This window comes from Dermacentor albipictus, chromosome 1 (assembly GCF_038994185.2).
Source record: "Dermacentor albipictus isolate Rhodes 1998 colony chromosome 1, USDA_Dalb.pri_finalv2, whole genome shotgun sequence".
Lineage (NCBI taxonomy): Eukaryota > Metazoa > Arthropoda > Arachnida > Ixodida > Ixodidae > Dermacentor > Dermacentor albipictus.
In genome coordinates, this window is record NC_091821.1 from 374,438,342 (window position 1) to 374,461,659 (window position 23,318).

At 43.9% G+C, this 23,318-nt stretch overlaps 1 protein-coding gene across 1 annotated transcript; it reads left to right on the top strand.

Moving 5' to 3' along the window:
* The first annotated feature begins 405 nt into the window (after positions 1 to 405).
* LOC135901768 (ras-related protein M-Ras-like) lies at positions 406 to 22,216 on the top strand. Its single transcript, XM_065431618.2, has 4 exons — positions 406 to 1,006; positions 9,343 to 9,596; positions 12,342 to 12,421; positions 14,309 to 22,216. Exons 1-4 carry the CDS (start codon positions 820 to 822, stop codon positions 14,379 to 14,381), a joined length of 594 nt encoding a protein of 197 aa, XP_065287690.1. The 5' UTR covers positions 406 to 819; the 3' UTR covers positions 14,382 to 22,216.
* Positions 22,217 to 23,318: the final 1,102 nt, after the last annotated feature.

Sequence of the window (23,318 nt, forward strand, 5' to 3'; positions counted from 1 at the left end):
GAAAACATCTAAAAATATTATTGTAATTAGTGTGGACATAACGTAGGCATAACGCTTGCTTTGAGCATGCATTGCATTGAGTTAACTGCGCTTCCCTACTGTTGCAGTCACCAGATGCAACGATGTAACCATGATCGTAGCTTATACAAGAGGCGATGCAGCTATGGCACGAGTTATGTAAGTAGGTACTTCCGAAGAAGTAATCGACGATAGCGCGCCTGGTTTCACTTTCGTTTTGCTCGGATGATAGCCGTTTCATATGCGTAATAATTATCCTCGATAAAAGAGTGCACTTGCATTCACCTGGTAAGCTGAGTTTTATTTTATTCGATTTTGTTTTGGTTCATTGCTCGCGTAGCTATCCGAATTCTGAAATACTAGCCCAAAGGTGGCGATACCTTCGCGCGTCTGATCTCGTCTCTGGTTCAACGTCTGGTTCTTTATTCTATGTAGGTGTTCTGTGGTCTCCCCCTTGGTCTCCCTACGCGCATGATTCATTTGCGCCTTATGTGGTGATTATGTGTTGTGCGACGCTACAGACAGCTTGCGCCAGTTCATAAGTGTCGAGTCCAGTGCTTTGAAGAACATGCGTTTTGTGTGTGTACCATTTCATCTAGAAAATGTAACGTGTGTCAACTGACGTGTGATAAAATTATGCTGGGTTTAACCCTAATCGTTCCAGAGGCCTCAGCGTTTTGTGTAAGAACAGTACGGTGCCTGCCCATACCGGAAAGTACTCTTTTTATTGTTGATATGAGCCAAGGGCTGTGGTTTTGGCGCGGTTAGGCTTTCGAGTGGTATCCAGAGCTATCGGTGACAATGGCCGAGCCGCCGGGTGACAACGTTATCACCTACAAGTTGGTCGTGGTTGGTGACGGCGGGGTCGGCAAGTCGGCCCTGACCATCCAGTTCATTCAGAAACTTTTCGTCACGGACTACGACCCGACCATCGAAGATTCGTATGTACAGAATTGCAAGATTGATGGCCAGGGATGCATTCTGGATGGTAAGTGCTGCGCTGCGCGCGCTTGGAGCTGATCGACGCGCAGACTACAGCTTAAAAACAGTCTACGAGCTAAATCACTGTTGAGCCTGCCTAATGCCAACGTTGCGGGCGATATAATGAACGCCCATCGTCCATAGCCCTCGTGGTTCGCTCTTCGGGCACATAAATGACCAAGTACTACGTAAACAAAGCTATCCCATTCTCATTGTAGTTCACGAAGAAGCACTAAATACCTGAAGGTGGACGCAATGACTCACGAGCAGATCTTATAGCAGTTTGTGTGGTCACGGGTGCCTCTCGCAAGAACTTTTTTTTTTAAACGCTGCGTTGAAACGGCTTCTTTAACTTGAGAAAGTACTAAGCTGTTGCCAGATGTTTGCCAACTGTTCCTTTAGCCGCAATGCAGCCAGGTGGACGAACCACTTCATTCAGTAATGAACTCCAGTGCTGCAAGTCTGATTTAATGTCGAAAACCAAGTGGGACAAAAAAAAATATTTGGGGCTTAGCAATAGTTCTGAACTTCACAATATCAAGTGTTCTGAAGCTATTCTGTGTTTACGTGTTGCTTAAGTTAGGTTGTCTCGGGTGTGGTAAAGGGCATCAGTTTTTATTTGACAGGTCGAGACATAGGAGGCATAGTGCCACTGTAAGTGATATGTCCCATGATTTCCAGTGCTCCAGGAGAGAGATGAAAGCTGTCTCGGCTCCTTTTGAAGTCACTGTATTAATGTGCTGTGAGCAAGTTATCTAAAAACTTCCGATAGAGAAGATGAGGATGGTTGGGCTGGTGGAGGTGGGGCAGACAATGTAGCACAAACTGCCACTTTAAGTGTGCCACTTTAAGTGTGGTTCGCTATGTCATTTGTGACATCACGGTCAGTGTTGAATGATGCAAGTGTCGCACAGTGCACTTTCGATGGCAATCTAATTTTCATGATTGGCTCCTATGCTGAAGCTGTGGGAGGGAGCCAGTGGTGGTCTAGAATTTCGATTCGGACTTGGCTCGTTTGAGATCAGAAGTGGTCATGTGACACCGGTATAATAAAGGGGAAAACGGGATTGGGTTGTTGATTAAAATATACAAGACAGATCAGCCCTGACGGCTGTGCCTAGTGATTTTTTGACCTAGGGTAAGTTACAAAATTATTATTTAATTTAAAATCTTGAAGAATGAAGGTGTTGATTAGGATGTGTGCCGCTTTGAAAACAAGTACAGAAGAATATACCAAGTGTTATTGAGAATTTTGACAGCCGGAAGACAAGCCTTGGTTGAGTAAAGAATGCTCAAATGCCATATGCTTTTAATGCCTTTATATGTTGATTACCTATCCTTGTAGCATAGTGGTACAGTGTACTAGATAGGGGCAGTGTGTTCAGACGGCGCAGCGCGCCACGCATCGCTTTGAAGCCGGGAGCGTAGACAGGTCCCGGATGTATGCGGCGGCGCTGCAGTCGCACGGGCTGTACGGACGCGTTCTCCGTGTGTTGCGTTCTGTGGTGTTGCGGCCAGTTGCAGCGTGCTTGCCATATATGTGCTTGCGCTGAAGGGCTCTGAAGGAATTTCTCGAGTTCACTGTCTCGTTGGGAGTCACATGCAAAATGATTGCATGATTGCAAATGATTGCTGGGCGTGTTGGTAGACTGACTTGGAAAGCATATTTAGCGCCAGCGAACAAGGACAGAAGGGAGACGACACCACAATGCGCTAACTTTAACTTGATTGTCAGGAAACACCCGCCTATTTAACTGTGCATGGGTTAAATATGTGGGCGTTTCCTGAAAATCAAGTTGTTGAAGTTAGCGCATTCTGGTGTCGTCTTCCTTCTGTCCCTGTTCGCTGGCGTTAAATATGCTTTCCATTGCAAAAGGAATTTGCGGCTTGAGCCAGTCGACGGCAGATGAGCTCCGTGCGACATTGTGCAGCACTTTGGCTCTGTTAGAATACTTGGAAGGAGAGGGTTTTAAATACCTATTGACATCTAGACTAAGCCAATAAAAGTTGGAGAACTTCTTGTGAGGGGGGAGTAGTCGTGCGGATCCAACGATCACCCAACGCCGCCTCAATTTTTAATTGTTGTGAATTGCCTTTTTATATCTTGGCGAAGGCAATGCAAACAGGGAACACAAAGGTCAGCAAACACTTGGTATCGCTACTTCACTCACTTGATAATTCTGACAAGGAAGGGGACGTTGCGCCACAATTGTTGCGTTCGTTGAAGCTGGAAATCTTACGCTGCTAGAGCAAAGGCTAAACAATACTCCGGCAGAGCACCGGGCTTATGTGGAGGAAAGGAGCGGTGACCGCCTCATCCGTTATATATGGCAGGGTATGTCGCGAAGAAATTTTTTGCTCGCAAGAAATGTGAGGACTGCCGCTCTCTTCTTTTGCAGAACTCTAGTGTCAGTAGCAGTCTCAAAATTCACGAAATTTGTGACAGGGGAGGATTGCTGTATCCGTCCAAGTTGCTTTTCGAAGCACTAAAGAAACTTGAGGGAATATATTCACAACCTTCTTCCGCAAAGAGGAGCTTTGCAGCGACAGCATAGTTGATGTCATGATTCTAGTGAAAGCTTTAAATTTGGCTATGCCATATATGCTGCAAATTACATGCTGATGATTTCACATCAGCAGTTGTGCGTTTTTATGTCCTAACAAGGCTGCACTTTTACGTAAAAAGTGTTAATCAGTGAAGAGAAGCATGACGAAAAAAGAAATCGCACTTTAAAGTTAGCGATACTGTTCTTAGCAGGCTGGTGCAACATATGTATGCTGACCCTTCTTTGTCTTTTTCATCTGAATGCACAACTTTTTCTGGGGCATTCAAAAAGCTAATTTTGTTAATATAATTAAAAATGAATGAAGTAATTTATATGCGCATATTAATTCCGCTGTAGGTCTCCATTGTTTGGGTAGGAATGTACTTGCACTGTTTTTCTGTGTTTTGGCATACTGTGTGTAGTTTTGCAGAGATGCCTTTTACTTAGCGCCTTTCCTACCTGTTTTATTCCTTCCATAGAAATGTAGGATGTCGGTGTGTCTCATACTCGCACATGAGCCTGACGTTCAGGAATACTTCATGATGTAAATAAAAAAAAAATCACGAATAAACTTATGTAGTTGCAGGGGGCTCGCGAAACAGAACGAGGGACAAATGTTTATCGCGAAAGAAGGTAAATGCCAAGCAGGGAAGCTCTTTGGCTTTGGGCTATGTACGTACATGTTGTTTTGCCTTCTCTTCTACAACAGCGGCTGAGGAACTAAGCGCTTGACGTTGGGTCGCGGATGCCGCGGCCGCTTTTTTATGAATGAGAACCGCAAAAGAAAATGTGTGCACCTAGAATCCAAGCTGGTTTAAATCAATTCGATGTCCTTTACTACGGCGTTATTTGCAGCCGACTTTTCTGTTCGAATAATTTCTGGTTACGTGGCAACGTGGCTCAAAACAAATTTAACGGCTTTACGCCATTACTTCTGTGTCTGCAAAACCTTTGCTGTCGATCAGGTTAATAAATGCGTCTAATGGGCGTTGAGATGCGCTAGGAGTGCACATACCATTCATCTTTTATATGTAGCGAGTTTCGGGGATGCATCCTAGCATCCGCCGAGCATTTGCACGTCTATTTGATTGCAACAGAAAACGATTATCAAAATATCAGCGTGCAGCGCTGGCACTGCGCCGTACGTTCCGTACAGCCCATGTTCCTACAGCGCCATCTCGTGCTGTCTACATGAAGCGCCTCAGCGGCGAGCGCTTCCTGAACACACTGCCCCTATTCTAGTACACTGTAATAGTGGCTACGGCATTGTGCTACTAAGCCCAAGGTTGCGGCATCAAATCCTGGCCGCGTTTAGATGGGGGTGAAATGCAAAAATGCCTGTTGTGTATGCATTGGCTGCACATTACAGAACCCCCAGGTGATAAAATTTATTCGGAGTCTCTCACAAAGGCGGGCTCATAATCAAATGGTGGTTTTGGCATGTAATGCCCCAGAATCAATTTTTTAATGTTGATATCACGATCCTACACAGAAAATTTTCTAATCGCATTTGCAAGGCAAGTGCTCATTCATACACAGGTACTTAAAGAAGGGAATTGCGCTAAAAAAGACACGGACGAGTAAGGACATGGACGGGTGCAAACTCGCGACTGATTTTATTCAGAAGGAACACATATATATATACTTAGATTCTTATTGCCTAATCATTGCCTAAGCGCACATGCCAAGAACGTTTTTTCTTTCTTATACAAATTTATACTGGAATCGCTTACACAATCATCACCTGACTTATCAATGTAAAAAGCTTCTGCGAGTTCACGTGCAACCTGGTTACGACTGCGCCTTAAGATTTTAACGCGATAGCGTTAAGGAGCTCGTGTCGCAGAAAAGCCGGTGTCGTCGGCGTCGGTGTCGGCGTCCGCGGCGTTGACCGTGAGCGATAAATCACGGCAGGCACTTCATAAATAAAAAGCAACTTCCAAGATGGGCTGGGTGGGAATCGAACCAGGGTCTCCGGAGTGTGAGACGGAGACGCTACCACTCAGCCACGAGTTTGATGCTTCCAAGCGGTACAAACGCGCCTCTAGTGAATGTGGTGTTGCCTTCGAAACGAGCCGTGGAAAGTCTTACTGCAGTGTACATCGGTAATTATGAACATGTAACTTACAGAAGTCGCAATTACACGAGTAGCGAAGTGCGTTTCCGCTGCATTTCTTCTGCACTTTCCGCACACGCAGAGCCATCTTGCGGCAAACACAGAAGACCCCCCCTCTCCATGTAGGGCGCTGCCTCGACAGATGGCGCGCCATGCGCGCATTGGAGCTGTTGAAGGGCCGGTGCGAGGGGGGTCGTTGCCCGGACTCTCTCTCCCCTGACAACGCTTTGCCTTGCTCCCTCCGCAGAATCAAGCGGCCTTCCTTTCTTTAGATCACTATCTGTCTATCTCTCTGCCCGTGCCGATCACGACGTTTGGCTGGCGTGCATCATTTCCCCCTCCGAGATACCGAGTTCTTTGGTTCGTTCCCCTTGCTCAGGCGCACGTTTCGTTGCTGCGCCGAACGCCGCGTTGCTCGACCATATGGCTCAACGCTCACCGGGTCCGATGCGGGGCGCCTCGTAAGGGATGGCTGCCCTGTAGCCCATTGTCTTACACCCCTTGGCGGGTCGACGGGAACGCTGTCGCGTTCCACTCTTGAAGGCGAAGCTTAAGCGTCCTCCAATTTTTGGTTCTAGCCAGCAAAGGCTGGCATGCTTTATCAGGCGTAGCCAAAGGGCATGCGCCGCAATGTAAGGGCAAATTTGACCCTTTTTCGTTAACCATAGAGAGCTTGTGTTCCCTTAGTCGTTCATTTATACAACGGCCCGTCTGGCCAATGTAAACTTTTCCACATGTCAGGGGAATTTCATACACAACCCCAACCGAACACCTGACAAACTGGGTGGCGTGACGTTTGGTGCAGTCTCGCACGCATTCCTCGCCGGAGACAATCCGGGGGCACAAAGAGGCCAACTTGCGCGAGGCAGAAAATACCACCGGCACACCGTAGCGATTGGCTACATTCTTCAGGTTGTGGGAGACCCTATGAATATAGGGGAGAACCGCCAGTCTGGTCTTCGGTTGACCGCCACCATCTTGAGGTGTTCTAGGTTTCAAGCTTTGCAGAAGCTTCTCTGCCACAGCAGCCACGACGGAAATGGGAAAACCAGCCTTCTGTAACCTGCCTATCTGATTGTTGAGGCTGTCATTTACCAGGTGAACACATGATTTCTGCAGGGCTTCCTTCAGACACAGCATAACAATGGCGCGTTTTACCGTCTTAGAATGAGCGGACTCAAAAGGCAACAGGTCTTTCCGGGCTCGTGGTGAGTACATCCAACACGTGTGATCTGGTGTTAAAGTGATGTTAATATCTAAAAACTGCAATCTATCTTGTTCAGGTAATTCGTGGGTGAAGGTTAGACCCCTCCCGTGTCGTTTAAAGACAGATAAGGTCTCTTGCACGGTAGCCGTGTGTGTCAAACCGGGTTGCTTCTTAAACATCACCAAATAATCGTCCACGTATCTAAAAACTTTAAGAACCATCTTGTCGTCCAAATAACACACCAGATCACGATCAATGCTGGCCAGGAAAATGTTAGCCAGTATCGGCGCCACACAAGACCCGATGCAAATGCCCTGACGTTGAACATGAAAATGGTTGTCAAAAGCTACAAAAGTGGACTCAAGATAAAATTCCATCTGCATCGGGTCTTGTGTGGCGCCGGTACTGGCTAACATTTTCCTGGCCAGCATTGATCGTGATCTGGTGTGTTATTTGGACGACAAGATGGTTCTTAAAGTTTTTAGATACGTGGACGATTATTTGGTGATGTTTAAGAAGCAACCCGGTTTGACACACACGGCTACCGTGCAAGAGACCTTATCTGTCTTTAAACGACACGGGAGGGGTCTAACCTTCACCCACGAATTACCTGAACAAGATAGATTGCAGTTTTTAGATATTAACATCACTTTAACACCAGATCACACGTGTTGGATGTACTCACCACGAGCCCGGAAAGACCTGTTGCCTTTTGAGTCCGCTCATTCTAAGACGGTAAAACGCGCCATTGTTATGCTGTGTCTGAAGGAAGCCCTGCAGAAATCATGTGTTCACCTGGTAAATGACAGCCTCAACAATCAGATAGGCAGGTTACAGAAGGCTGGTTTTCCCATTTCCGTCGTGGCTGCTGTGGCAGAGAAGCTTCTGCAAAGCTTGAAACCTAGAACACCTCAAGATGGTGGCGGTCAACCGAAGACCAGACTGGCGGTTCTCCCCTATATTCATAGGGTCTCCCACAACCTGAAGAATGTAGCCAATCGCTACGGTGTGCCGGTGGTATTTTCTGCCCCGCGCAAGTTGGCCTCTTTGTGCCCCCGGATTGTCTCCGGCGAGGAATGCGTGCGAGACTGCACCAAACGTCACGCCACCCAGTTTGTCAGGTGTTCGGTCGGGGTTGTGTATGAAATTCCCCTGACATGTGGAAAAGTTTACATTGGCCAGACGGGCCGTTGTATAAATGAACGACTAAGGGAACACAAGCTCTCTATGGTTAACGAAAAAGGGTCAAATTTGCCCTTACATTGCGGCGCATGCCCTTTGGCTACGCCTGATAAAGCATGCCAGCCTTTGCTGGCTAGAACCAAAATCTTAAGGCGCAGTCGTAACCAGGTTGCACGTGAACTCGCAGAAGCTTTTTACATTGATAAGTCAGGTGATGATTGTGTAAGCGATTCCAGTATAAATTTGTATAAGAAAGAAAAAACGTTCTTGGCATGTGCGCTTAGGCAATGATTAGGCAATAAGAATCTAAGTATATATATATGTGTTCCTTCTGAATAAAATCAGTCGCGAGTTTGCGCCCGTCCATGTCCTTACTCGTCCGTGTCTTTTTTAGCGCAATTCCCTTCTTTAAGTATGTACGACCGACTCGCCCAACAACGTGCTCTCCTGAAATACACATGTACCTTTTTGGTTACCTGTAGCCCACTAAAACATTTATTCTGTAAAATGCATCTTTTTCTTCGTGAAGAATAGTAATAGCAGAGATAAAATAAAATAAAGTGTTGAGAGTCGGGTGATGCAAGGAGGCAAGCTACCTTCCCCACAGCAGAGGCTCTTTCGCATTGCCTCAACCAGTGCCTGCAAGCAACATTTCTCCCCAGCTTCGAGGCCCCATTTGACTCTCGCAACTCCTGCTTTCCTTACTAAATTTTTTTTTCAATCCCTTCTTTTGCTTGCGGTGCATTTGCAGATTTAGTTTGCGTGCTCTGCATTTCACAGGGCTTGCATTGATGTTGCCTGAATTTTTTTTTTCTTTAGTTAGAGCTGCCTTACGGCATAGTAAAGAAGCAAAAAAAAAAAGCTTGTAAAAAACCAACCCTGCATCGAGCAGGAAGACCAGTAAGACCCTGTAATTACAGTTAACTCGACTTCACTTTCTGAAGTCGGCATGCAGGTTCTGTGAAGGCCAGACTGTCAGAACAAGGTCTCCCGTTTGTGTCGTGTGCCTGTGCAAGTCCACAACAGCTGGTACACTGCAGGCAGCATGCACGTGAGAGCAGATAGCCTGTGACATCGTCTCTGCTGCAGGGAGAGTCAGCTTCTTTTGCAATGTACATTGGTGTAATACTTTCCAGACATAATTGTCACTGGGTTATTTATGCCCTGTGCATGTCTGTTTGCAGTGCCCAAACCTGCTGATGGATGAGTTAGATTTTTAATGCATAAGCTAGTATGACTGTAATCAGTGTCTGCGCTTTACATGGCTGCAATTTTACATGCTCATTTTTCAGTGTTGGATACAGCGGGCCAAGAAGAGTTCAGTGCTATGCGTGAGCAGTACATGCGCAAGGGGGATGGCTTCCTGCTCGTGTACTCTGTGACAGACAAGCAGAGCTTTGACAACATAGGCCACTTCCACACTCAAATCCTGCGTGTCAAAGACCGCGATTCTTATCCCATGTTGCTGGTGGCCAACAAAGTGGACCTGGTGCACCTCCGACGAGTCTCTGAAGAACAAGGCCGAGAGCTTGCCCAACAGCTGAGGGTCTGTGGCCTGTTGGATTTCAGGCTTTCTACTTGTGTCATGAAAAGATTGGAAGCACTAACCCAGTAGTGCCTAAACATTTTGGCCTTGGGGAACCCGGACCTCTCTCGTAGTACTAGGGAACCGTTGCTTACTTGCTCCCACCCCCAGTCCATACAAACAGAAGAGAGTATGGATAGTTGCTCTGTATAGATGAATTTCAACATTCGATCAATCAAATGTTTGCACAAGGGTTACTAAGATTATAGCAGGAATGTACACACATTATTGCAAGAGGTGCTGGTTGTACCAAATATGTGCATCCCATTGTGACATTAACCTTGTTGGACATGAGGCCTCATGGTTTCGTGGCAATTGATGGAACTGGCCTGCGTTCATTCTGTAAAAAAACTTTTAGTTGGCCATTATGACCCTTACATCTAAATTAGCCCTGTACCAGCAGACACAGTCATGACAAAATCCCAAATGCACCTGCAGGTCAAAGCTGCACTGGGCTATGCTCTTGCAAACCAGACTGGGCATTTATTTGAGCTAACTGAAAGTCTGTACATGGCTCCTTGACACCAAAAACAGTCTATGTTAGCTGCTACTTTCTACTGGTCAGAACCTATACATCTTTTGCATGGACCTCAGAGGAAGGAATATAAGAGACAAGAAAGAGGGTTAGTATGTATGCAACTCCTTGGGTGGCTGTAGCACACGATGCACCAACATGCAGAACGTGATTTGGGGAAGCATGTGCTATGCCATTCTTAACCCTTTAGCTCCCAAATTTTTTTGCAAAGAAGGTTTACTAATTTTACCATTCCTTTTATTCTAGCAAATTATTGCACATTTTATATGTGTATTCAAAAAAATATATTACATGTATGGCTTATCTTTCTTGTGTTCACATGCTTGTGTAAATTTCAGATGGAAGACATCTGCAATGAAAAAGATACTTTCCCTCGTTACACGCTCTAGGTCGGAGCTTAATTGTTTGAATGAATGATACCAAGAGAAATCGGGAGCATAGACTAATGTGGTCAAGCGCCGAAACTCAAATGTGCATGCAAGCTGCACGAGCAAGTGCTGCCCATCTGGCAATTAAAGCAGGTGTGGCCTAGAAGCGTATGGCTCATCCTTGGCCATATTCTCCAGAGACCTGAAGGCATCCCAGGAACGTAATCATTTTATGACTTGGCTCTTATTAGTGAAAAAAACATTATTTTGTTTGCATGCCACTGTTAAATGCCAGAAGTAGCATCTCTGTGTATGTGGACAAAGTAACCATCTCCTCATGTTTGATGATATGGTGCAAACTCATTTTCTTTGAGTAAACAAGGAATCAAGATGCAACATTGTTTGATTGGTTGCCACTTTGATGCCGCACCCTCAATTTTCACATCGGTTTGGCACATTCAAGAACGATTTCATGGTTGCTTTTCCTAGTCTATGCCAACGCAACAGCCTATGTCAATGTAGTGGCAAATTTCTCAAAATCTGGTGGCAAGAAATTGATTAAACTAATTTCACACATGAATCTTAATCATATCCAAGGCACATATATAATTGCTTCAAAGTTGGTTTCGAGAATGATTGAAGTAAATGTGCAGTGTACGAGGGGTCTTGGAAGGATATTGGTACAAACAGCAAGGACAAGTGCAGCTCCGGCTTGGTCTATAAAGGGGCCTTAGAGTAGCCGTGTTAGCAACATTCTGCATTTCTATTTTAAGTTTTGAATTGAGCCCCTGGCCACAGCACTGTGATACTTATCTTGATTCCACTATGTCAATACTCTTGTATGCTGCAGCTCTGGTGTTCTACTACAGCTTGCCTTGGCTAATTCTTAGTGTTGAAGAGAACACTCAATTGCAGAAATATGGCAAATCAGTTCTTCCATATTCCACAAGATGAAGCTGAGCAGAGTAACTAGGTGGGCTTTTTGGTTGAAGGAAGGCTACAGCACGGGAACTGCGCTGTAGTGCAGAAATTATCCGAGGCTACTGCAATTTCTCGTGCGGAAAATAACTGTCAGTTGTCCCTCGGTAGCCTTGTGTGAAAAAGAGCTGACCTACCTTGATTCTAATGCCAGGGTGTGACAGCGGTATGAGCAGGCTTTGTGCGCATGTGTGGTCTTGTTTTTTTGTCAAGTGTTCCCTTTAAAACTAGCAGCGCACCGGCAAAATAAACATTTTTGTTGAAAGTCAGTGCTGTGTCTGTACTTCGTGTGCCTCATTTGTCTCCGTCGGTTCCCACACTGTAGCCTTCCTCTATCCATGAGATTGAAGAAGTTTCATGAAAGAAAAACAAAGTTCACTTCCATTAAATTGTTGGTTCCTCTATCCACAAGATTGAAGAACTTTCTTGAAAGAAAAACTAAGTTCACTTTCATTAGATTGTTGGGTTGGCTCAAGAGTTTGAAAACCACCATAATAACCTATAATAGTTCTCTTGAGTACTTGGGATTGCCGTTAATTGAGAGCTGCCCACGGTGGCACCCTTGCGGTCCCATAGCCTGTAACACGTAGTTCAAACAAGGGTATTAACAACTTAGCTTGCAGTCATTGAGGGGTGTGACATCTGATGGCATATAACATAAAAACTCGCATGTATTCTATTCAGTCTCCTTTACTGACAGTGTGGGTTGTAAACGTGACGAAGTGCTGGTCAGCCATGTCACACACACTTGTGGTGAAACACTGCATACCTTTGTGAACTTGTAGTGCATGTAGTTCACAGTAAGAGGACTCTTGCATCTTGCAGATAAGCTACATTGAGACAAGTGCCAAAGACCCACCTCTAAACGTGGATGCTGCATTTCATGAAGTGGTGAGGATAATTAGGTGAGTGCTGTGGAATGAGTTGTGCATGCTAATGCCAGCATTTACCATTAACTCTAAATGGAACAGGCTCTTTTTCGTCACGCATGCCTAAAAAATATGTATGTGCATTTGTTGATCTCATTAAATGTTTATTGAATGCAAGATAACAAAAATGTGTTAGTCTGCTCTCTTAATAAGACAGGAATTTGTTCTATTCAAACTCATCCTGCAATAGAACATAATACAATTAATGTCTGCAAAGGCTGAAATTCAATGCTTACGGTGTCCAACTGTGTTTCTTTGCTTTAATCTGTAATTTTCAAATAGGCCTTTGCCTATTTGTTCAGTCTATATATGCTATCTGTATTTGCTATCTTTGTTCAGTCTATATAAAATGAAATTTTAATCCTTCAGTACTACATTTGTGGATTAAAGCTTTGGTCCATGACATGGCCATTGAACTAATCATATCTAATAATTATAAACTGAGTAGAGGGGCCAATACGCGACGTGACGGAGTACAAAAAGTTACCTCTTGGAGTACATTTTAACTCACAATGTCAATTTAAAATCTCTAAGCCCCTTCCACTGACAGTGACTGCCGTTTTGGCATGACATGTGTGACGTAAAAAAATGCAAGGCAGCCGCTGAATTGTCAGCTCCAAAACAATGTCTGCACCGTGCTAAAAGTGGGCACGCCCACACTCTCACTGCTGGCAGGCTCCAGCAGACACCAAACTCGGCAAGAAGGCCCAGGCTTGACATGTACCTTTCTGGTGTGAAGTGTTTGGAGCACAACATTGAGGAGTCCAAAGCCTACCAGTCATTTTGCACCACGTTCAGCTCCCATGCCCTATGTTTCGTATGCTCTTTTCGAAGAATGATGTCAGACTTGCCTTGCACATGCTCTGGCAGCCAACGATGCAGCATGGGTGTCACCATTGCATTGTGCCCACAATTGTTTCATTTACGTGAGAGATATAGCGCAAACCAGAAAATGGCTGTAGAAACTATCTCGGGCTGACTGCCGAGGCAGAAATGCAAAAACGAAACCAAGCGCATTGACCACAGAGCGCGCACCATTTTGTCTTCCATCAGTGTTGCCTGACTCCTGCACATTTCAACTGATATAAAACAATTCAAGTACAAGTCTTCTTCTGTATAAAATGCACTCAAATTTTGCCAGCTTGCTCTGAGGCACGTTCAGTTTATGCGCAATGCATAATTAAAGCTGACAAATTTGGTGTCATAGCCAACAATTTCGGAGTAACGACATAAAAATTTTGTCTGGCCTTTCATTTTTTTTTTTGCATTTTAGGTAGCTTCTGACTGTAATTACGATTGGAACCTGAATTTTTCAAGCAAACACCAAATGTTGAATTGTATGGCATCTTTTATGTGACGAATTCAATACGCACCTGAATGGATGGGTGCAGCTTTCTTGGTGTTGGGTGTGTCCTGAAAATCGGTGTGAGTGTGGACCACATGGTACCAGATATACGCAGGTCAGTACAGGTGTCAAAGCCACATTGTCATCTTGCTGAAAGCGTTAGACAGTGGGATAAAATGTGAGAATATGTGGAACGGGTGAATGTGTGTGAATGTGGAAAGAATGTGAGAAGCGCACTGCACATTGCGAGAGAAATGGCAGCAGAAGGCCAAGCTTATCCCATGTCAAATGCAAAGCGCAGAGTGAGAAGGGAAAGAATTTGGAGGATTACATAGCTTGCAACAGATGTACTAGGCTGACATGACACATGTAAGCATGAGAAATGGCTCACCGTTTATTATGAACAACAGCCAATGCAGAGTCCATTAGCTTAAAGAGAGTGGTCCTTCTCTCCTATTCTTCATGCCCCACTCGTGCCTGCTGACCACCTATTGTTTATCCTGACTAAACCCATACAGAAATCAACCGCCACAGCTCAACCAGAAGCGACGGAGAAGGTGGTGGAGGAACTCCCGCTGTGCCCTGCTGTAACGAGCCTGCCATGTGCCACTGGTGTGACCTTTCTTGAGTGACAGGATGCAACATTTTTTCCCCCCTTTTTTTTTTGGTCTTGTGGGTCTTTTGGGGATGTAGTATGTTATTTTGAACACCGGGCAATTAATTTCGCAGCTAAAGAAAATCAATCCAAATGAGTTCAGGCAGCATTGGGGTTATCCTTGGCGTACTTCCCAAATCACACTGCACTGTGATCTTTTCTTTTTCTTTCTTTTTTCTAACTGTTGCAGCCACAGTCACTCTTCCATGTGCAGCTGTTATTGCCAGTTTTTGCCAGCACAGCCATTTTCTCTAGGCCTCTGTTTGATTGAGGAGGAAAACAAACGAACCAAAGATCAGAACAGAGCTCCATGGCAGTTGCATTGATCATTTTCAAAGCATAAAGCATTGTCAACAAGACTTTGTACATAACTTGAGTGGCCATATTGAATGAGCACATCTATGAGCTTTGGAACTAACCGTATTGATCTCTTCATTCAACTGTGCTTATTGTTTTCCATTATGCCTGACTTCAGGAGGCAATTTATCGGGATTCATCTGTGCTTCATATAAAGTTTCAACAGAAGCAGGTGATCACAAGAGAAACAGATCCCCTTCAGGAGCTGTGCGCACAACTGTGCACACCAAGATAGTGCATCAAAAGAAAAAGCACTTATGAAAATAATCATATCTAAAATGTGTCGCAAACATTGTGAAATCCTTATGATTGGACCTATGTTGCAAGTTTGAGTAAAATATGTAAGGTGTCTTGGTAAAAAACGAGTTGGAAGGTAGATGTCTGGGTATTTGCTCTTAGTATGTCGTCGTGTAGCGGGTCCACTTTTAGAGTGCACCTGTTGGGCGCCCATTCCTGGGTAAAGTGTTGGCGTCCCTCGGGGTAACCGTGCAAACGTGTTCGTTATCGTCTTCTGTCACAGTTGGCTCCGATGCTGCTCATCGTGCCAGCATTCACATACTGCCCCTCCCTCTGTGAAGGCGCTAACGGCACTGGCCCACTGCCAGTTGTGCCGTGATTTCGGTCTCAAATTCATTGTCTCAGTATATCGCAAAATGAAAATGCGTATCGAGCTGCGCTCACATTTTCCATTAGGACGACCGTAATCATCAGACACTTTGTTTCATTGTTTTTTACAGTGTTTTACATAAATTGTGTGTTTCAAGCGGCTGGACCGATGCTTTTCAATTGTGCTAGACTAGAAATAGTTGGTGCCTTTATATCAGATGTTATATAGAGTTCTTGCATGAAGTCCACATGCTGTAGAGTTGACAAAACTGAAGAATTTAAAATTTATAGTCTGTTATGCAGCAACAGGCTTTTCATGTTTCTGAAGATACAGAAAAATCTGATATAACTAAACTTTAAATGGAAAGACTCAATTGATGCCTGAAGGGGATATGGGATCAATGCTCTTCCGTCAGGTGTTCACTTTGAGCAAGACATTTAGTGTCTAAAGCGTGAGATGGATGCCGTTCTTCCCCCTCCGACTCTCTCTGTGGTCATATGTAATAACTTATTCATTAAAGTGTTGAGACGCAAGGTACCATTCCTGAAGGCAGCACACTTGGTTAGCTGGTGGAATGCTATCTTGATGGAACCTTGTTGCAGGATGTCAGCATTGTTAGCAAGCACACCTCTTCCTAATGAGCCAAGCTCCAATTTTACAATGGTGCGTATGCCTACTTGCTTTAGATCTGGCTTGTAATTTCAGTGCAGCATCTTTAATACTTCACATTTTTAATGCCACTGTGTCATTTAGTGACTGAACTTGTATGCAATCACGGCAAGTGCTATTTTCTGTTCTCTTTTTTTTGGTCTACAATATTGAGGTATCCTTATGGAAGGTTGGCTGCCAGTTATATTAAAGGCCAACATGTGTACCAAAACGGCAGAACCAATGTTTAAGCATTGTAAAAACTAGTCACTCACTTGGTGACTTAGCAAAATCTGTGTCGTTATTGTTGCTTTTATGTGAAAATTTTATAGTAGTTTTATGGGAAACTCTAATGGAGTGTGTAGGTGTGTGCCATATGTTAATAGTGGTTTCCTCAAATCATCAGAATCTGTTAAAGTATGTAACAAATTTATATAAATCTCGTTTTTCTTTTTTCTTATTTTTTCATTATTTTGTGCAATAGAACTTAAGTTCTCTTGCAAATGTGCTTGGTTATAGTTTCTTGTTTGCAAAAAAAAAAAAAGTTATGCAATAAGCCAACTTCTGTGCACTCTTGAAAGTATTTTCCTTAGCAGTGGAATGAAAGAAAGAGCTAAGGATTTGGTCCCTTTCTTTAAAGTAATACAGTGCACAGATCATTGCAGTAAACTCTCTAAACCTGGGAGGCAATTCTGTAAGTGTCTACCTAGTGGACATGTCCATTTTGTCTGCTGCTGAAGTGCTGATTGGCTGGGGGTGCCCGTCTCCTTGTGACAGGTACCCCAGCCCAGCCAATCATAACTCCAGCAGCCGAGGAAATGTACATGTCCACTAGGTGAACACTTGCAGAATACCCCCCCAGCAGCAATTCTACTGGAGACAGCGTGAAAAATTGTCTGAATTTTATAATTGAAGAAATATGCTCTACGTGCAGGCATGTGCTGTAAACAATCATTGAGAGTAATTAATAAAGGGAAAAAGACATCTACCCAAACGTAGCAAATTTCTACAAAGGAAACCCATATGGGCTTTACGAAAAAAAGCCTCGAAGTAAAAAAAAATTCATCCTGGTCAGGGACTTAAACCCGGGACCACCGCCTTTCCGGGGCAGCCGCTCTACCATCTAAGCTAACCAGGCGTCTAGCAGATGGCAGGGTGAAGTTGAATTTGTCAACAACTCAAAGTGAAGGCAAGAGTTTGATGTAATAGTTCTGTGGAAGCCAACCCGCAAGGGCGCGAGTTGTTGACAAATTCGACTTCGCCCTGCCATCTGCTAGATGCCTGGTTAGCTTAGCTGGTCGGCTGCCCTGGAAAGGCGGTGGTACCGGGTTCGAGTCCTGGGCCAGGACGAATTTTTCTTCAACTTCGAGGCTTTTCCTTCGTGGAACCCGCACGAGTTTCCTTTGTAGCAATTTGCTACGTTTGGGTGGATGTCTCCTTTTCCCTTTATTAATTACTTCTTTCACCTTGCGCGCTTCCACAGAACTATTACGTCAAACTCTTGTCTTCGCTTCGAGTTGTTGACAAATTCGACTTCGCCCTGCCATCTGCTAGCTTTAGCTTAGAGGGCAGAGCGGCTGCCCCAGAAAGGCGGTGGTCCCAGGTTCGAGTCCCGGACCAGGACGAATTTTTCTTCAACTTTGAGGGTTTTCTTTTGTGGAACCAGTATGGGTTTCCTTTGTAGCAATGTGCTACATTCAAGTGGATGTCTCTTTTTCCCTTTGTTAATTACTTCTCTCCACCTTGCGGGCTTCCGCAAAACTATTACGTCAAACTCTTTGCTTCGAGTTGTTGACAAATTTGACTTCGCCCTGCCATCTGCTAGCCGTCTGGTTAGCTTAGATGGTAGAGCGGCTGCCTCAGAAAGGTGGTGGTCCTGGGTTTGAGTCCAGGACCAGAATGAATTTTTCTTCAACTTTGAGGCTTTTCTTTCTTGGAACCCATATGGGTTTCCTTTGTAGCAATTTGCTACGTTTGGGTGGAGGTCTCATTTTACCTTCATTAATTACTTCTCCCCACCTTGCAGGCTTCTGCAGAACTATTACATCAATCATTGAGAGTGATAGCAATTGCACACAGCTTGTTTGGTAAGCGCTGTGCCCATTTTACATGCATTGCTTTCTGGGTTAGCTTAGCAAGGCTCCATGGTTCCTCCATGCTACATTGGAGCAATCGAGGAGCTTTTGCAGCCGTTATCTGATGACAGCTCCGTAAATCTGAAAGTCTCTCTATAATAGCAGAAAACGCATTGAAAATAATTGTTCATGTGACATAAAGGGAAGTGAAATCTTTTCATGGACAAGTACCTGGTGCATTCAATTACAAGTAAGCAAATTGCATTGGTAGGTGGTTGGTAACGTGCCACTTGTACACAAGTGATGACAAAGTTTATCCATAGGCCATGGATTCTCTCATTCTTGGGAACCATGGTATATTCGGTTATCTTGTAATTTGCTATTGTACTTGGGTAACAATGCAACTGTAGGACCCCGCGATTGGGTCCATCAATGTAAAAATAACGTTTCAATTTATGCCTTAAAGGGACACTTAAAGGGAGACATTAAATCAAGCTAAGAGTAGTAGATTGGGGTCCTAGAAACTCCTCAGTGTTTGTGTCCTGCTCCAAGAGATAAGCTGCTAATAATATTGCAGTTGACAAGAGCTTGCCCTTAAGAGTGCAGTGGTTCTGCTCTGCACCTATGATCTCCGAGCTCATGCCCATCTAAATTCTGCTGCCCACACAGAGTGGAGTGCTGCACAGAGGGGGCCAGTCATCATCATCATCAGCCTATATTATGTCCACTGCCGGACAAAGGCCTCTCCCTAAAAATCTCCAATTACCCCTGACCTGCACCAACCGATTCCAACCAGCGCCTGCAAATTTCTTAATTTCATCACCCCACCTAGTCTTCTGCCGTCCTCGACTGCGCTTCCTTCCTCTTGGATCCCATTCCGTAACCCTAATGGTCCACCGGTTATCTAACCTACGCATTACATCACCTGCCCAGCTCCATTTCTTTCTCTTAATGTCAATTAGAATATCAGCTATGCCCGTTTGCTCTCTGATCCATACGCTCTCTTCCTGTCTCTTAACATTACGCCTATCATGCTTCGTTCCAATGCTCTTTGTGCGGTCCTTACCTTGGTCTCAAGCTTCTTTGTCAGTCGCCTAGTTCCACTCTCTGCCCCATACGTTAGCACCGGTAGAATGCACTGATTGTACACCTTTCTTCTTTTTGTGATAATGGTAAGCAGTCAGTCAGGATCTGACAATGTCTGCCGAATGCGCTCCAACCTATTTTTATTCTTCCATAAGTTATCTTCTCCTGATCAGGGTCTCCTGTGAGTAATTGACTTAGGTAAACGTACTCCTTCACAGACTAGAGGCTGATTGGCGATCCTGAGCTCTTGTTCCCTTGCCCTGCTATTGATCATTATCTTTGTCTTCTGCATATTAATATTCAACCCCACTCTTATATTCTCTCTGTTAAGGTCCTCAATCAATTGTTGTAACTCGTCCCCAGTGTTGCTGAACAGGACAGTGTCATTTGCAAATCGAAGGTTGCTGAGATGTTCGCTGTTGATCCTTACTCCTAAGCCTTCCCAGTTTTTAATGGCTCGAATACTTATTCCAAGCGCACACTAAGGGCCAGTATGCTGCCATAAAATATTCCATTGTTGGACAGTGTTGAAAAAGTAGCATCTGCAAGCTTTTCAACAGGAAAACCTGGTTAGATTGGCCAGACTGTATTTTCATTCATGGTCATAAGTAATGTAGCAATCTTGTTTTATCGTTGATTGGCTACTATTTCACATTTAAACATGGGACTTTAGACATCATTGGGATCAGAAAGAGGTTAAACTTTATTTCAAGAACTCGGGTCCGGCTTTACCTGCTTTGTTCCATTTGTTGTCAGCCAGGTCGAGGTTTGTAATCTGTCTGGTCATGGCTTGTACGTAGTAGGCGCACAAGTCCACCACTTCTCAAGATTATGTAGGCCTACAAGAGAGCACAAGCTTGGCCAGGCATGCCTCGATTGCAAGGTGCTTTGGGAGCAGGTTTTGCATTTTTGCAGTAGTGGTGCATATCCTGCCTTGTGTTCTTCATGTTCTCAATTTCAATATCGCTGTGCTTGGCAAGTGTGACATTTTCAACTCTGTGTTGTAATCTACCTACTAGCTTCAGGCGGTATTTTTATCTTTAGTGCCTCTTTGTGTTACATATGTGTTACAATCAGCTGTGGAGAAAAGCTTACACATCAATATATAATAAAATAGTTGCTGTAGCTGCTTGCCTGCTTTGTGGCTGCTTTGCAGATATTTCATTCTATCACTCTCATTATTGCTTGGCAAGCGTGCTGCATATTCACAGTATGGTAGTTGTCTTTGGGCCTTTGCCTTCAGCTTTGCCAAATGAAGCAGCACCCATTGGCCGGTGTAATGTAAGTGATCTCAGATATGTGCATGTGGTGTGTATTTGTACCGATTTTCGTGCAGTATTGTGCGATGCTGAGGTGTCTTTACAGTTGTCTCTCTCAATGTTACCCCTGCCCCTTTCTTTTTCATACTTTGTTATGTATACACAAGCAGCGCACGTTTTCTTGCCTTTAACACATATTGAAATGCAGCTTAATACTTTCCATAGCCATTTGCTTTCTGTGCTATACGTTTTGTTCTCAGTGATAAGTGTTTCTCACAGAAGAAGTTAGTGCAACATACCTCTTGCCTTGCTTAGTTTTTCTAATTCTTAATGCAAGGCAGTCATAATTAAACACAGACTTTGCTGGGGGCATTTTAAACAGCTCGAGTACGGGAATGAGATGAGCCCCTGTAGTCTTGCCATCTTGAAGTTCACAGTAAATTTTTTGTTGCTGTATTTTTGTTCCGTGGCACTGCTGCCTCGTATCGCTAATCGTTGTACCACAAGGGCACAAAAATCGTGAAACGATTGGAATCCGTTCTATTTCTTTAACCTCCTTACCTAAACACAGTAAGAAAGTGCTTTTAAGAGCCTTTTGAGTTCCTTGTTGGTTTTCATTCCAAAGGTGAGCTGACTTGTCGCACGTGCAGTTTGTGGCTATAGCTGGACAAAGCATACAATTCTGGGAGGTATCTATATAAATATCAGTCAGAGTGGGATGACACTAAATACTATTTTCCTTTCACTACACAATACATTGTTGATGACACAGGTTTAGCCAGATTTATTGCAGCTAATTGTCAACTGAGAAATCACAATTTTTTACATTCGTATCTGTGCAACATATGTTGGTGATATTTCCTTTTCCGGGCATTTTTTAGGGACAACATTGTCTGGCTCCCACCCAACAGTGCATAGAAAGAGTGGGTTAGTTCAGAATCACTTGAGTGTTCCCGAAGCTCTGCAGTGTTTGCAAAAAAAAACTAGTTTATTTTCGCAAGTGTCACTACAGCACTGAATATACATTGTGGCTACGGCTCAACTTTTGACGAGCTCTAAGCATATTTTCCCCCTTGTCTGATTGAACAACTACATTGCAATCCAGTATCTACTGCTGACCTGAAGTAGTACAGTCTTATCTTTCTTGATGGTACATGCTTCAGCTTTGTACAATATTATTTACATCAGCTGTTTGATGATGAACCCTGATATTTTCATTTCTGCTTCTTGTCTAGTCTGGCTTGGATGTTTGTGGTTAAATTAATATATTTATTAATCTTTATAATGGCTACATTTGTGCTGTGTACACCAGTGTTCTTTGGTCATGTGTGCATTTTAAGCATTTTGTTAGAATTTTATTTTTGGCTTAAGGTCAGAATGAACAGATGATGCAGAGAGCCGTCTTAGACTTTTGTTGTCCTCTAAGGAAGGAAGGCGCCATTTTTTGTACATGTGGTTTCCAGAAATGAAGACCTTGATGTTGACCTTGTGTTGAAGTGGCACATGCTGTCATCTTAACAGAAATTTGAGGTGAGAGGATTATTAGCACACATTTTAGTGTTACATATCAGCTTAGCAGCTGGTTGGTGGTATTTATGTTGGTGTATGTTTTCTTATTAGTGGTTAATAATGTAACTTATGCAGCTTGTTTATCTTTACATTCTCAGCTCTTTGTAAAGTGGCTTGTTGTCTGTGTTACAGACTGTAATATTTAGTTCATAAAACATACATTGTCTTAATGTATTGTGTGCTGTTTTATTTCCATTTATTTATACATTTACACAAACGGCAGTGTCATGTTAAGTGACTTGCTCAAACATAATATGCTGATTACCATGAAAGCTCAGATATTGCATAGAAATTGAGCTGTACATGAATGCCTGTGAGCAGTCATGAGGTTCTGATTACATTTTTTTGTGATACAGGGATGCTTTGATTAAAGATCAACAATTAATGTTTCATATTTGTCCAAAGTTGCTGTTTTAGCACTACATGTAAAATCATCATGCCCAAAATGCACATGATGCATTTGAGTGCACTATCAATCTTTTGCAGTTTCATACCTAAGTGCATTTAAGTACAGCAACTGTCAGCATACCACCTTGCGACGTAAGAAGGACTGCTGACCACACCACCTAAGAAACATTAGCAAAACAATATATAATTTTTACTCTAAACACCAACTGCAATGAAACCTTATATAGCGTAAAAAGCCTATTTTCAGATAGTGTATATGCACACAGCCTCTGCCCAAAGTTTTATGCTTGAAGTGCAGTCAAATCCGAATATAACAAAACTGGGTAAAGTGAATTATTCTCTGTGACACACTCAAAACGTACCGATCGATGCTCATGTAAAATAACCCTCTCGCAGCAAACTGTACATCGATTCAAGCCTCTTGCATGCTACTATCCCGCGCCACCACTCCTTACACACATTGCTAAAGCACTGCCAAATCAATCTTGAGACTTGACAGCTATTCTGTGGGCAACATTTTTGCTGCATTTTTCACTCCTTTGGGATGGCGGTAGTTATTGGCATCTCCTGGGGGTGTGAAGGCCAGTTTTCACATAAATTCGGTGCCAGCGCGATTAACTCGAGATGCGTTCAGTTGTCACCATCTATTCCAATGGTAGCTGTTGCTTCGTTAGTTGAACCTTTGTTTAGACTGATTCAAGGACCAGGAAAGGGATTCGGTTCGTAGTCAGCTGGCCTGTAGGTTCGTCGAGCGTGTTGCGGCCGGAGACAGCGCCATTTGTATTGAACTTTTCCTTTTGCTTCATTATTTTCTTGAGTGACAGCTCGCCGCGACGCTAGCATATCCTCTGGACCATGTACCCA